The sequence below is a fragment of the Amblyraja radiata genome, chromosome 33 (assembly GCF_010909765.2).
Source record: "Amblyraja radiata isolate CabotCenter1 chromosome 33, sAmbRad1.1.pri, whole genome shotgun sequence".
Taxonomy (NCBI): Eukaryota; Metazoa; Chordata; class Chondrichthyes; order Rajiformes; family Rajidae; genus Amblyraja; species Amblyraja radiata.
In genome coordinates, this window is record NC_045988.1 from 23296031 (window position 1) to 23309150 (window position 13120).

Genomic DNA, 13120 nt, shown 5'->3' on the forward strand with positions numbered 1-13120 from the left:
GTCGAAGGATGGTTCAGTTTCCTGATAACAGCTGGGAGGAAACTGTCATGTTTGGCACAGTAATTGTGGGCCAAAGCCCTGTTTTTGTGCTGTTTAGTTTAGTTTAGAGGTACAGCACAGCAACAGGCCTTTCGGCCCACCGAGTCCGCACCGACCAACGATCCCCACATATTAACACTATCACACACACACACTAGGGACAATTTACATATACAAAGCCAATGAACCTACAAACCTGTATGTCTTTGGAGTGTGAGGGAGGCAACCGAAGATCTCAGAGAAAACCCACGCAGTCACAGGGAGAACGAACAAACTCCGTACGGACAGCACCCAGATCGAACCCAGATCTCCAGCACTGCATGCGCTGTAAGGCAGCAACTCTACCGCTGCGCCCATGTTCTATGGTTATTAACATTGGATTTTTGACTATTATATATTACCGAATCACATTGTGTTAGCAGGCCTGCCATGCTGTTGCAGGAAGAATTTCATTGTTCTGTTGCCAGTTCACACAACAATTAAACAATCTTGATTCTTGACTAACACTGATTAAAATATATAACGGTTTTGTGATATTAATCCAAATATACTAGAGGGTCCTAGTACACTACCAATCCAATTATACAACTATAAAATTATATTGGCCAGTATTTCTGGTCAATATCCATTTAAACTACATTCACCATTCCAGGATAATCTCAATCCAAACACGGACAGGAATCTAGAGGAATTACAATCCATATACAGTATATCTATGAAACTAACTCACTTATATCCAAACTGTAGGATACTAGTTATTAAAATATCAACACACGATATGAGATAGAAGTATGAAAACGCACACCTCCAGATTCAGAGGCAGTTTCTTCCCAGCTGTTATCAGGCAACTGAATCATCCTACCACAACCAGAGAGCAGCCCTGAATGACTATCTACCTCATAGGTGACCCAAGTGAGCCTGAAGAAGGATCCCGACCTGAAACGTCACCCTTCTGTTTTCTCCAAGGATACTGCCTGATCTGCTGAGTTACCCCAGCATTTTGCATTTATCTTCAGTATATACCAGCATCTACACTTCCTTGTGTAGGAGGGAACTGCAGATGCTGGTTTTACACCGATGATAGACACAACATGCTGGAGAAACCCAGCGGGACAGGCAGCATCTCTAGATTGTTCAGCCTGAAGAAGGGTCCCGACCCAAACGTCACACATCTCTTTTCTCCAGAGATGCTGCCTGACCCACTGCATTACTCCAGCGCTTTGTGTCTATAGGTGGCTATGGTAGCTTGATTCCAAATATCTGGACCTCATGAAATAGAATGCAGCAGTTTCAGATTAAGGAAATATGATCCTCTCATTAGTAGGCAGGAGCTTTCACACGGTCATTTGCTTTCAGACCCCTGCAGCTATCAGCTTTTCCATGAATTATCTCAGGATAGTCATGCTAAGAATTCTGTAGGCCTTAGTTTTGACAACACAAAAGCAAGTTTGGTATATTTATGTCTGTTATTGTTTTCTCTCCAAATATATGCGCATGCAAGCACACACACACGCACACACACACACGCACACACATACACACACACATATGCACACACGCACACGCACACAAGCAGGCACGCACACACACACGTCCGCACGCACGCACACGCACACACACACGCACACACAAATATGTACATACGCACATAGACACACGCACGCACACATGCACACACAAACGCAGACATGCACACACACAAACGCACACACACGCACACACACGCGCACACACACACACACGCGCACACACACACACACACCCACACACACACAAATGCACACATGCGCACACACACAAATGCACACACGCGCGCGCACACACATGCACACACACACACACACACACACACACACACACACACACACACACACACACACACACACACACAAACACACACACAAGCATATACACGCACACACATACACACACACACACACATATACACACACACACATGCTCACACATACACACGCGCGCACACACACACACACACACACACACACACACACACACACACACACACATGAACCTGACACACACACATGTACAAAATATGTATTCAAATATAACCTCACTTAAATTCACCCCAACATACAAACATTTACATAGCGCTATGCTGATTCGAACATGTCTTTATATGAACTGAAATAGATTTCCCACTTCACGAGTCCCAAACCAAGATGTATATATCCACAAATAACATGGAACCAGCCATCTGGGCCAGACTAGTGTCAGTCAATGAGTAATTGGGCATTCCCTGGCTACAAATTGTTTTCATCACTTTTACCTAATTCTTTCCAATCACTTTTCTAACCCTTTCCTGTATCTATTACTCTAATCTAGGTAGGCATGGCTTGTGCATTAGACATCTTATTGCATGTAGATAGCCAGCAGGTCTTGGTTAAGGGCAGATCCTGTCTGACCAATCTGGCTTTTTTTTAGGAAGATTAAAGTGTATTGATGACGGGAGAGTAGTAGAGGTGGTTTACGTGGACTTCAGTAAAGCTTTTGACAAAGTTACTTGTGGGACACTGGCTGGGCTCTTAGGTTCAGGGGCAAGTTGGTGAGAGGTACAGATACTATAGACTGCAGGAAAATGTTCCCCATATCAGGCATAGAAAAAACTAGAGGACATCTATTCAGGAAATGTGGTAAGAACTCTGACGCAGGTGGTGGGATCTTCTCAGTCCGACTATTGTAAGTAGAAACATAGAACATAGGTGTAGGAGCGGGCCATTCGGCCCTTCGAGCCAGCACTGCCATTCAATATGATCATGGCTGATCATCCAGAACCAGTAACCTGTTCCTGCTTTCTGCCCATTCCCCTTGATCTCTGGATACTTTCAAGGAAGAGCTAGATAGGGCTCTTAAAGATAGCGGAGTCAGGGGATATGGGGAGAGGGCAGGAATGGGGTACTGATTGGGGATGATCAGCCATGATCACATTGAATGGCGGCACTGGCTCGCAGGCCTGAATGGCCGACTCCTGCACCTATTGTTTATTGTCTATAGTCTATTGTCTATTGATTCCGTCCCCATATCCCTGAAATATGCTGCTTGAGAGAGTGGTGAAAGCAGAGCCACAGGGGAAGCCCCCGAGCCAGCCCAGGTACAGAAAACTTGCCTGGAAAGGGGAGCCCTCCGAGCCATGCTCATCCCCCGAGGACCAGAGACCGAGTGGATGGAGCTGGCGTCGACGACAGAGACGTGAGCGGCGAAGAGCAAGGCTGGTAGGAGAGGGAACCGGGATCTGGCCAACCGCATCCTCAAGGTCAGCTGGGGGTGGCATCAAAAGGGTGACGGGCGAGGAGAGGGACGTTGGTTCCCAGGTCGACCCACACATCCAAAGGAAGACGATGGCTGGAGGCCCGTGGTTAGCCTGGGTGCTGCCTGAAACGGGAACCACTCACAATACACATAAAGTGTGGACTGGACTCTGAAGATGCATGCTGGATCGGTAGTTGGGGTTCAGTCGGTGGGGGCGCTGCGAGTCAGCTGCCCTGGCAGCAGCGTGATCGTTATTTCCACATTTTGTTTTTTTTTTGGTGTGTCTAATGTTAGTTTAGGTGTCTCTTGGTGTGTCTTGTGTGTGTGTGTGGGGGGGGGGCTGCTTTTGGTCGCCTCCTCGACGATATGTAGTCTGATCAGCTAAGTTGCTCCAGCTTTCGGTGTCTATCTTCAGCATCTGCAGTTCCTTCCTACATTGCCTTAGAACCAGGCCCAGTGCCGCAGGAGTGTTAACTCCTCCATCTGTATCATCCCTTCCATCAGGTATTTATTCATAATGACTTTTTCTTTCTGTAGTCTGTGGTGAATGACAATGTACAAATCTGGTGAGTTCCTACTTTTAAATTCAATCTCTAGTTCCCTGCATTTATATTTCACCCCTAGTACCCCACAGGTGCTGCCTCCTTCTTTACACTGCTATAGTCATATAGCCTGGACAGAGGCCCCTTGTGGTCTGATAGTTCCGAGAGGTGGATGCCCTGGACAACTGTAGTACAACCTGGACTGATCTCTTCCTGAGCCACTAATATTCGCCTGTGTTAGGCTCATGGCCCTCTAAAAATTTCCCTCTAAACATTTCCTATTCAAGTACTTGAGCAAATATCTCTTAATAGTTGTGATTGTGACACCACTTTCCGGGAACCATGTACTTATTCCCCAAGGTCTCTCTGTTCTATAACACTCATTATGTCATTCACTATGTAAGTCCTGCCCTGTTTTGACTTCCCAAGTTACATCAAATCATATGTGCCTCCGCCAAATTGCTCACAGTTAAATTCCGTTCCTTCCTAACCAGACTTTTGGTGGCGATATGTACTGTGATTGTTTTAGCTGTTCATCACTCACCCCACTATCATTAACCTCAACCCCCCGTCTTTCTTAAAGCCCCTTACCATCTCAGACTATTCTGCAGCACAGTGAAATCTTTGATCATGGCACCTGAGAACTCAAGCATCATCCAGGAAGCCACAGAAAGTGTTATCTGCCACCCTTTCCTCCATTGAATCCTTTATCACCGGGAGCCTCTGGTCCTTTCTACATTTATTCCAGATGACCTTAGTTGCACATTCTTGAAGAAATGGGTAGTCAAGTGCTAGGTACACTACAGTAGAGTTGCTGACTCACAGCGTCAGAGACCCAGGTTCGAACCTGACTACGGGTGCTGTCTATACGGTGTTTGTACGTTCTCACTGTGACCACATGGGTTTTTTCTGGGTGCTCCTGTTTCCTCCCACACTCCAAAGACGTACAGGTTTGTAGGTTAATTGGCTTCAGTAAAATAGTAAATTGTCCCTAGTGTGTAGGACAGTGCTAATCTACGGGGTGATTGCTAGTCGGCGTGGACTCGGTCGACCGAAGGGCCTGTTTCTGCGCTGTATCTCTAAAATCTAAAGTCTAAAATAAAGAGTGGTGGACTTAGCCCATTCCAACATAGGGCCAGACCTTCCCTTCCAGCGAAACTATCTATATGAGGCACTGTCCAAAGAAGGCTGCATCTGTCATCAAGGATCCACACCATCCTGGTTATGCCCTCTTCTCGCTACTACTATTAGGCAGGAGATACAGAAGCCTGAATTCCCACACAATCAAGGTTCCTACAACTATCAGGTTCTTGAACCAACCTGCTCATCCTCCCCCACCAATGGTACACAATGATCCACCTTTGCTTTGCTGTTTTTCTTTCTAATTCTGTTTTTGTACTAATGTCTTGTGTTATTCCCACAGTCTTCATTCTTTGAGAAATGTAATGTTATTTACACACAATATGTTTATAATTTGATTGGTGTATCTATCTGTGTCCATTTGCCTGTAATGTTGCTGCAAGCAAGAATTTTTATTGCAGATGTACCTCATCTCACAAATGAAAATAAACTCAACTAGACTTGAAGGCAAGGGGTGATGTAATAGAGGTATGGGAAATCATAAGAGAAGTAGAGGGGGTGAATGTACATATTCTTTTTTCCCCACAGTTGGGAAATGAAGAATTATTGAGCAGAGGTGTAAGGTGAGAGGGGAATGATCCATTGGTGCTTTGATGGGCAAGTTTTTCACACAGATACTGTTGGATGGTTAAGACAGTAAAATAATTTGGCCAGATACATGGATATGATAGGTATAGAGAGATATGGGCCAAATGCCAATAAATGGGTAGGAAGGAATTGCAGAATCTGGTTTACACCAAAGAGAGACAGAAAGTGCTGGATTAATTCGGCGGCACAGGCAGCATCTCTGGATAGAAGGAATGGGTGACGTTTTGGGTCGTGACTGTGACCCTTCTTCAGACTGAAGAAACTATGTTTAAACGATTTCCCCCAATAGGTAAACAATGTTGTGTCCAAGCTCCGTCTTTAAAATGTTTAAGAAGGAACTGCAGATGCTGGAAAATGGAAGGTAGACAAAAGTGCTGGAGAAACTCAGCTAGTGCAGCAGCATCTATGGAGCAAAGGAAATAGGCAACGTTTCGTCCCGAAACGTCCTTCGCTCCATAGATGCTGCTGCACCCGCTGAGTTTCTCCAGCACTTTTGTCTACCGCCTTTAAAATGTTCCCTGTCGATCCTTGCTGTTTATCCTGTTTATGTGAATTCCAATGTGTGTCCATGATGTCCTCGAGGCTCAGATAATGATAACACAACCATTATCATCGCCATTCTTAACTGAATTCAAACGAGTTTACAATTTAAAGTGAATAATGTGTAGGAAGGAACTGCAGATGCTGGATTACACCGAAAATAGACACAAAATTCTGGATTAACTCAGCGGATCAGGCAGCATCTCCAGAGAGAAGGAAAGGGTGACCTCAGTCTGAAGGGTCTCGACCCGAATCGTCACCCATTCCTTCTCTCCACAGATGCTGTCTGCCCCGCTGAGTTACTCCAACGTTTTGTGTCTATCTTTGGAGTGAATAGACACTGCGAACAAGAGTGGGAATGTGGCGTAAATCAAACATTCCAGTTGAGTCAAGAGTTTAGACTATGGAAAATTGAGTCAAGAGTTGGCCGATGAAGATTGTCCCTAATGTGTAGGGAGTGGATGAGAAAGTGGGATAACATAGAACCAGCGGTGTAGGAAAGAAAACCTGCGGATGCTGGTTTATACCGGTTCCGACCCGTAACTTGGTGAATCTGTGGAATTCATTGCCACAGAAAGCTGTGAAGGCCAAGTCCACGGATATTTTTAAAGCGGAGATTGATAAATTCTTGATTAGTACGGGTGTCTGTGGTCATGGGGAGAAGGCAAGACAATTGGGGTTGAGAGGGGAAGACAGATCAGCCATGATTGAATGGCGGAGTAGATGGGCTAATTCTGCTCCTGAAACCTATCAACTTATGAAGCCCACAATCATCTCCAAAATGAGAAGCATCACAGGAGTGGTGATTTAAAAATAAAAATAAAATAAAAATAAAGGTTGGCATGATCTCTGTGGGCCGAAAGGCCTGTTTCCCTGCTGTATCTTTCACTCAATCCAATCAATCAAGAGCCTTTAATAGCTAGACGCACGCACATGAAGTCTGCATGTAAATGTGGTGCCTCACTTTTAGGGAAAAAATCCTTCATATTTTTTTCTATCGACGAATGAATGTCAGATTTAAAAATTGTCCAGACCTGGTGTTGCTTATTTTCATTGGATCCAGAGCTGGGCCCTGTGCCAGATCCCCCTCATTCATTCATTCATCCCCGCCTTGGTTTACACCGAGAGGTAGGTGTGTGTCTGGAAGCGGAGGCGCTGTTGCTTGAGCGAATCGAAACGTAAGCAACAACCCCAAAGGTTTAAAAAAAAAACGATTCAACCTTTTTGTGTCTATAATTCGTTAACACGATGCGATTTCTGAATGAAGGAGACTAACTTGCCCTCTCAACTGAAACTTCCCCCCGCAAAGCCACGAACTAGTTAAAAACTTGGTTGGAATTTAAATACCTTGCTCAGTTCCGTTAGAGTATAATTGACGGTAGACCTGAGCTCAGACGAAGCGACCCGCCTGGCCCCTTTCACCCCGACTCTTTATATGTTACAGAGAAAAATGTTTCAATATGTTTGAGTCTGGCCCATTCTGGGGGAGGGGAGTAGCCAGATTTAAGGAGCAATTAGATACAATGTCAGTACGACCCTAACTGGTTGTTTACAAAATAACGAGTGTTTTATTTTTTGTTTCTTCTTTCTTTGGTGCTTGGGTTGGGTTTGGAGCCTTATATATATATTTTTTATTTTAAATGTTTCTAAGAATCCTGCTTTTGAGAAAAAAAATGCTCAAGTTTAAAGGCGGACTTGGAGCTCCACACAGCGTTCAGCACTTGGTTTAACTTTTCCAAAGAGCAGAGAGAGAAGTCAGTCTCTGGCGAGGGTTTTCGGTGAGTGAGTGCTGGCGTTATTTGTTCGACTTATCCTCCGGGCGACCCCACAATTTACCCAGGCTGGTCGCCATTTCAATTCCACAGCAATTAATTAGAACTGATAGAGAAAAAAAAATAGTAAACAAAGTTCAGATAGATATATATGTTTTAAAAAAAAGTTATCATCATTGCCCAGCATTCATAATATTATCCTGGGGTTTTCCAAACAGCAGCTCTCCGGTACTTTGAGACACGCGGGCTTTGTTGCAACTAGGGCTTCATTGTTAAGACACTTAGTACTGGGCTAGCTACACACTGCTAACCCGCTTAACTCCAGCGCACGGTAGCGGAGTCACAGAGCATAACAGGTCTTTTAACCAACATTAAAAGTCAGTGAGCAGGGGGCTATCACCAGCAAAATAACCAAATATAACCGATAAATGATCCACAGACGACCTGGAGTGGAAGGGGCCGTTGAAAGCATTTGAGAATAAATGCAATTATATTAATTGATCTGATTACACCGACTTAACGGATGCAACACGACAATCGAAGAAAACCCGCGAAATATGGGGAGATCGCAGAGGGCGTGAAGGTAAGAAGTGAATGGAACCCGAAAAGAAATCGAGGGAGGAAATAAGAGCGTAGTGGAAAGTTATTGTGAGAAACGTGGAGGGAATGAGTGGAAACATGGCAGTGGGGTGCAGGACATCTGTTAAACCTGCCAGAGATAACGCAGGAATGAAGGAAGTCTGAGAAGCAGAGATAGATGCAGTGAGTGGAAAATAGGGATATCGATAGCGAATAGATAAGGACAGATGGGATTGAAGAAGGGTCTTGACCTGAAAAGGTCACCCATTCATTTTTTCCAGTGATGCTGCCTGCCCCGCTGAGTTGCTCCAGATTTTTGTGTCTATCTAAATTAATCTTGGGTAGCTAGATAAACATCTGGGGGAAGAGGGCCGGGCAGTTCAGAAGCAGCATCACTTTGCAGGAGTGTGTGCGTGGATTAGGGGGAGAGTAATTTTCTATCCGAATGAGTTTGGGTCCATGCCCTGCCCGCACCGTGAGGTTGGAGTTGGACACTTGCACGGCCCCGACAGGAAATATAGGGAGATCTGGGCGAAGAGGGGCACTGGCCCAATCCCACTTTTGTGCACGCTCTCAAATGTGGGACTTCTTGCAGGACGTGGAAGCAAACGGCTCGCGGCACGGGGCAGCTTGGAGGACAATGTTTCAGACTGTCCCGGACACCTCATCTTACGTGAAGGTAAGATCGAGGCGGCAACAACCCAACCGGAGCCGCGCAGATAGATGATACCTGGAGATAAAGTCAAGACATGTAGCCGAGGGAAGATGTCCTTTGGTGTTAGGGAAGAACAGAGGATTATTTGAAGATAGACACGAAATGCTGGAGTCACTCAGCAGGATGGGCAACATCTCTGGAGAGAAGGATTGGGTGACGTTTTGTGTCGTAAGGAGGGTCTGAAGAAGGGTCTCGGCCCGAAACGTCACCCGTTCCTTTTCTCCGGAGATGCTGCCTGTCCCGCTGGGTTACTCCAGCATTGTGTGTCTATCTTCGGTGTAAACCAGCATCTGCAGTTCCTTCCTACACAGAAGCGTATTCGATGTATGCTGGAAACGCGATATCGAATTGAGCACTGTTTGACCAGCGCGTAACGCCCCTGCTATAAATTAACTCCCATTTATAATGTATTTAATTTAAGATTCCCAGTTAAACCGTGACCACCCGCGGGTTCCACCTCAGGCTGGCGCCAACGAACAGGAGAAAAACACGAAGTGTTGGAGGAATTGAGAGGTCAGGCAGCATCTGTGGAGGAAATGGAACTGAAAACCTTTCTGTCGGATCCCTCCATCAGTCTGAAGAAGGGTACCGATCTGAAACGTCGCCTGTCCACTCTCTCTCTCTATCTCTCTCTCTCTCCCCAAATGCTCTCTGACCCACTGGCTTTCTCCAACACTTTGTGCTTACAAGATTTCAGCATCTGCGGTCTCCCGAGTCTATTAAAGAGAAGGACCCGGCTAGCCGTTTTCCTTAATGTACGAATGAAATTCGCTCCGTACCGCAAGCCCCAGTTTGTTCTTACCGGAGTGATATTACCTGGTGTGTGTCGTTCATTCGTTCCCAATTGACACTCCGCCTTGTATGTCATTTCTAAAAGGCGGCGAGCATCGATTCCAAATCCTAACATAATTATCCCTTTATCCCACTGCGTCAATGTTAGCTTGTTACGGCGTGTGTGAGTCCAGGTCAGTGTAATATATTAGTAACCAGCAATTTAGTGGTGTTGCTTTCGCATTCACCCACGGACTGCAAACATTCTAAGTGCATAGTAACTGCTGAACTGCTTTTGAAATGGCCGGTTACATCTGACAGGGACTGGGTGAAGGGTATCAACAGCCTTGTCTTGTCAGCTAAGTTTTCAGGATTTTATCAACATAAAAACAGAATCGCAATGATTTAATTGTGTAGTCCTACATTCCAAATATGAGCTGAAATGTCCATTTCTCCCCGCTTATGTTGAAGACTCGAATACGTTGAATTCCCGACGGAAGAATGGATAATTAGTTCCTTCGGACCCCATTACATTGCAAAACTGTTACAGTATATATATCCTTAAAAGTTTTTTTTTAAGTACATTTGGAGCGCCCCAGTTTGATCCCTTAGTTAAATATAATTCATTCACACAAGTTGTTATGTGTGCGTATATGTGGCATGAAGATTTTTCGTTTAAAAAAAGCTGACGTTTTTAATTAAATCTAACGGAAAGTAAATATCCCGTGCGATCTCCGGATGTTTCTAACCTTTCTCTAGCTTTTTACAAAGTGGAAAGCAGCCATTTGCAGGTGCGTAGAATCTGGGTCCATTTATTTCAGACACTGTATGCAGTAACGCTTAATCAGAAGGAAGCAATATCGCAGAGAAAGAGGACTTTCAGAAAACATTTATGCTTCTAATATTCTAAGACGGCGGTGAGCGGACTTCGGGCTTGTACCTCACGCCCTTGGAATAGCACTTTTTTTTCATCCAGTCATAACGTTTGTGTTATTATACAAAGGCTGGTTTTCAGACAGTCTCCGTCCAACTGGGAGAGGTCTGCGAATGTGGAACAATTCTGAGTCTGTTCACTGCTCTCACTCTGAGCCAGGGTTCAACTAAAGCTCATCGAGAGAAAGAGAGAGAGAGAGGGAACGCGGGGGGAGAGGGACAGAGGGAGGGGGGGGGGGGGAGAGGGGGGGGGGGAGGGGGGGGGGGGAGAGAGAGAGAGGGAGAGAGAGAGAGAGGGAGAGGGGGAGGGAGAGAGGGAGAGAGAGCGGGGGTGAGAAGGCAGAGAGCGAGAGGGAGAGGGAGAGGGAGAGAGGGGTTGAGAAGGAAGAGAGAGAGAGGGACAGAGTGAGGGGGAGAGAGGAAGGGAATGGGGGAGAGAGAGAGAGAGGGGGGGAAGAGGGGAGAAAGGGAGAGAGAGAAGGAGTGAGTGAGAGAGAGGGAGAGTGAGAGGCAGGGAGAGAGAGTGAGAGGCAGAGGGTGAGGGAGAGGGGGGGGGGTAAATATTTGGGATAAACCCCCTCCTTGGTGCTCGCGTGGGGTAATAATCTGCCCTTCATTACAATGCTGCGAACTGCGGGCCCATGATCTAATTACATCTCAGACATTTATTACTTTCTAACTATGCATTAATTTTTAAGCATGCCGAGACAAAACCTTAAAGATGGAAAGCAAGAAATACTTTGCAGTTATATTATGTTTCATTCAAGCGCATCCAGGTCCTGGTTTCAGACTTGTTTTCCTAAGGTCAGCGGAGACTAGGAGTTCTCCAATAAAAATAAATCTCAAATTAATTATGGCCCCGAGCAGCGCTCCAGACAGCTCGCTGGAGTAGCAGATTTCTTTCTCCCCTCTCACCATTTTCTCTTGTAATTGTGGGAACTTGTCGTTCTTAAAAAATAGGGGAAATAGTTAATCTGGCCCATTGTGTTAGAATCTCCAAATTGTTCTTCTCCCATCAAAATTATACATGTTACCAAATCCGGAGCAGGTTCATAAATTGTAACAATCTCTTTAGTTACAAAATGTTCACAGATCGCCATCCCTACCACAAGCATCTTGGAATCCCATGTCCGAAAAAAACTGAGTATAATTGGCCCATTCTGAAGCGTAAACCCATCTTGCTGTTGCTTTGTGTAGGATGGGCCTGCAGTAACTCAGCGGGACAGGCAGCATCTCTGGAGAGAAGGAATGGGTGACGTTTCGGGTCGGGACCCTTCTTCTAATCCAGATCTGCAGATGCTGATTTACACCGAAGATAGACACGAAGTGCTGGAGTAACTCAGCGGGACAGGCAGCATGCGACCCGAAACGTCACATATTCTTTCTCCTCAGAGGTGCTGCTTGTCCCGCTGAGTTACTCCAGCTTTTTTGTGTCTGTTTTGCTGTTGATATTTTCGTGCCCCGTTTGCATCTTCCTTGTGACAAGGACTGAGGGAACCTCGACTCTCTCGCGGGACCCGGTGGGACAAGGCGCTATTTTCCCCCCAAGTCTGTGTTCGTGCGTGAAAACCCCATGTCTACATCGCCGCTACAACGTGTAGGAAGGAACTGCAGATGCTGACTGCAGAAGTCTGAAAAAAGGATCTCGACCAGAAACGTCACCCATTCCTTCTCTCCAGAGATGCTGCCTGTCCCGCTGAGTTACTCCAACTTTTTTGTGTCAAGCCGCAACAACGAGTGTGTGACGAAAATAATGAGTGTAATGGATCGGGTCCTGTGCAAGGCCTGTACATTGTGTGTGTGTGTGTGTGTGTGTGTGTGTGTGTGTGTGTGTGTGTGTGTGTGTGTGTGTGTGTGTGTGTGTGTGTGTGTGTGTGTGTGTGTGTGTGTGTGTGTGTGTGTGTGGGGGGGGGGGGAGGGGGTGAGGGGGGGGGGGTGTCTAACGGGTGCGCCGTCCACTTTAAACTTCCGCATGAGATCCGTTCCCCATAATGGCAGCAAGGACTGTCCTCTGGAGAAAGCTTGGCCCTGTAAACTCCTATTCTGACGTTAGCCGCAGAAAATGCCACTGGAGCAAGCATTCTGAACAGCACACCCTCGCGTGTATAGCCGGACTAATAAAACATAATTTAGAATAATGTTATTCTCAACAACATTCCTCTATAATTGACACACAAAGAATTCAAGAACACAGGTACCCGTCCGGATTTAAGGCTCCTTCACAAAACGCT

General features: G+C 45.8%; 1 protein-coding gene and 1 long non-coding RNA gene across 5 annotated transcripts in view; one reads left to right on the forward strand and one right to left on the reverse strand.

Moving 5' to 3' along the window:
- Positions 1-7664: 7664 nt before the first annotated feature.
- Positions 7665-10067, reverse strand: LOC116991349. The gene is made up of 2 exons (XR_004416765.1): positions 9988-10067; positions 7665-7997 (listed from the first exon to the last, which is right to left on the reverse strand). It is a non-coding gene; the product is annotated as an uncharacterized LOC116991349 (long non-coding RNA).
- fli1 (Fli-1 proto-oncogene, ETS transcription factor) overlaps positions 7997-13120 on the forward strand; it is a 70078-nt gene continuing 64954 nt past the window's right edge. Inside the window, exons 1-2 of one of the 4 annotated variants that reach the window (XM_033049912.1) lie at positions 7997-8474; positions 9066-9149. In XM_033049912.1, coding sequence (XP_032905803.1) covers positions 8415-8474; positions 9066-9149 — 144 coding nt within the window. In that variant the 5' untranslated portion in view covers positions 7997-8414. Of the gene's footprint in view, positions 8475-8538; positions 9150-13120 lie in introns of those variants that run through there. The other 3 variants (XM_033049914.1, XM_033049911.1, XM_033049910.1) reach the window with 3 other exon arrangements.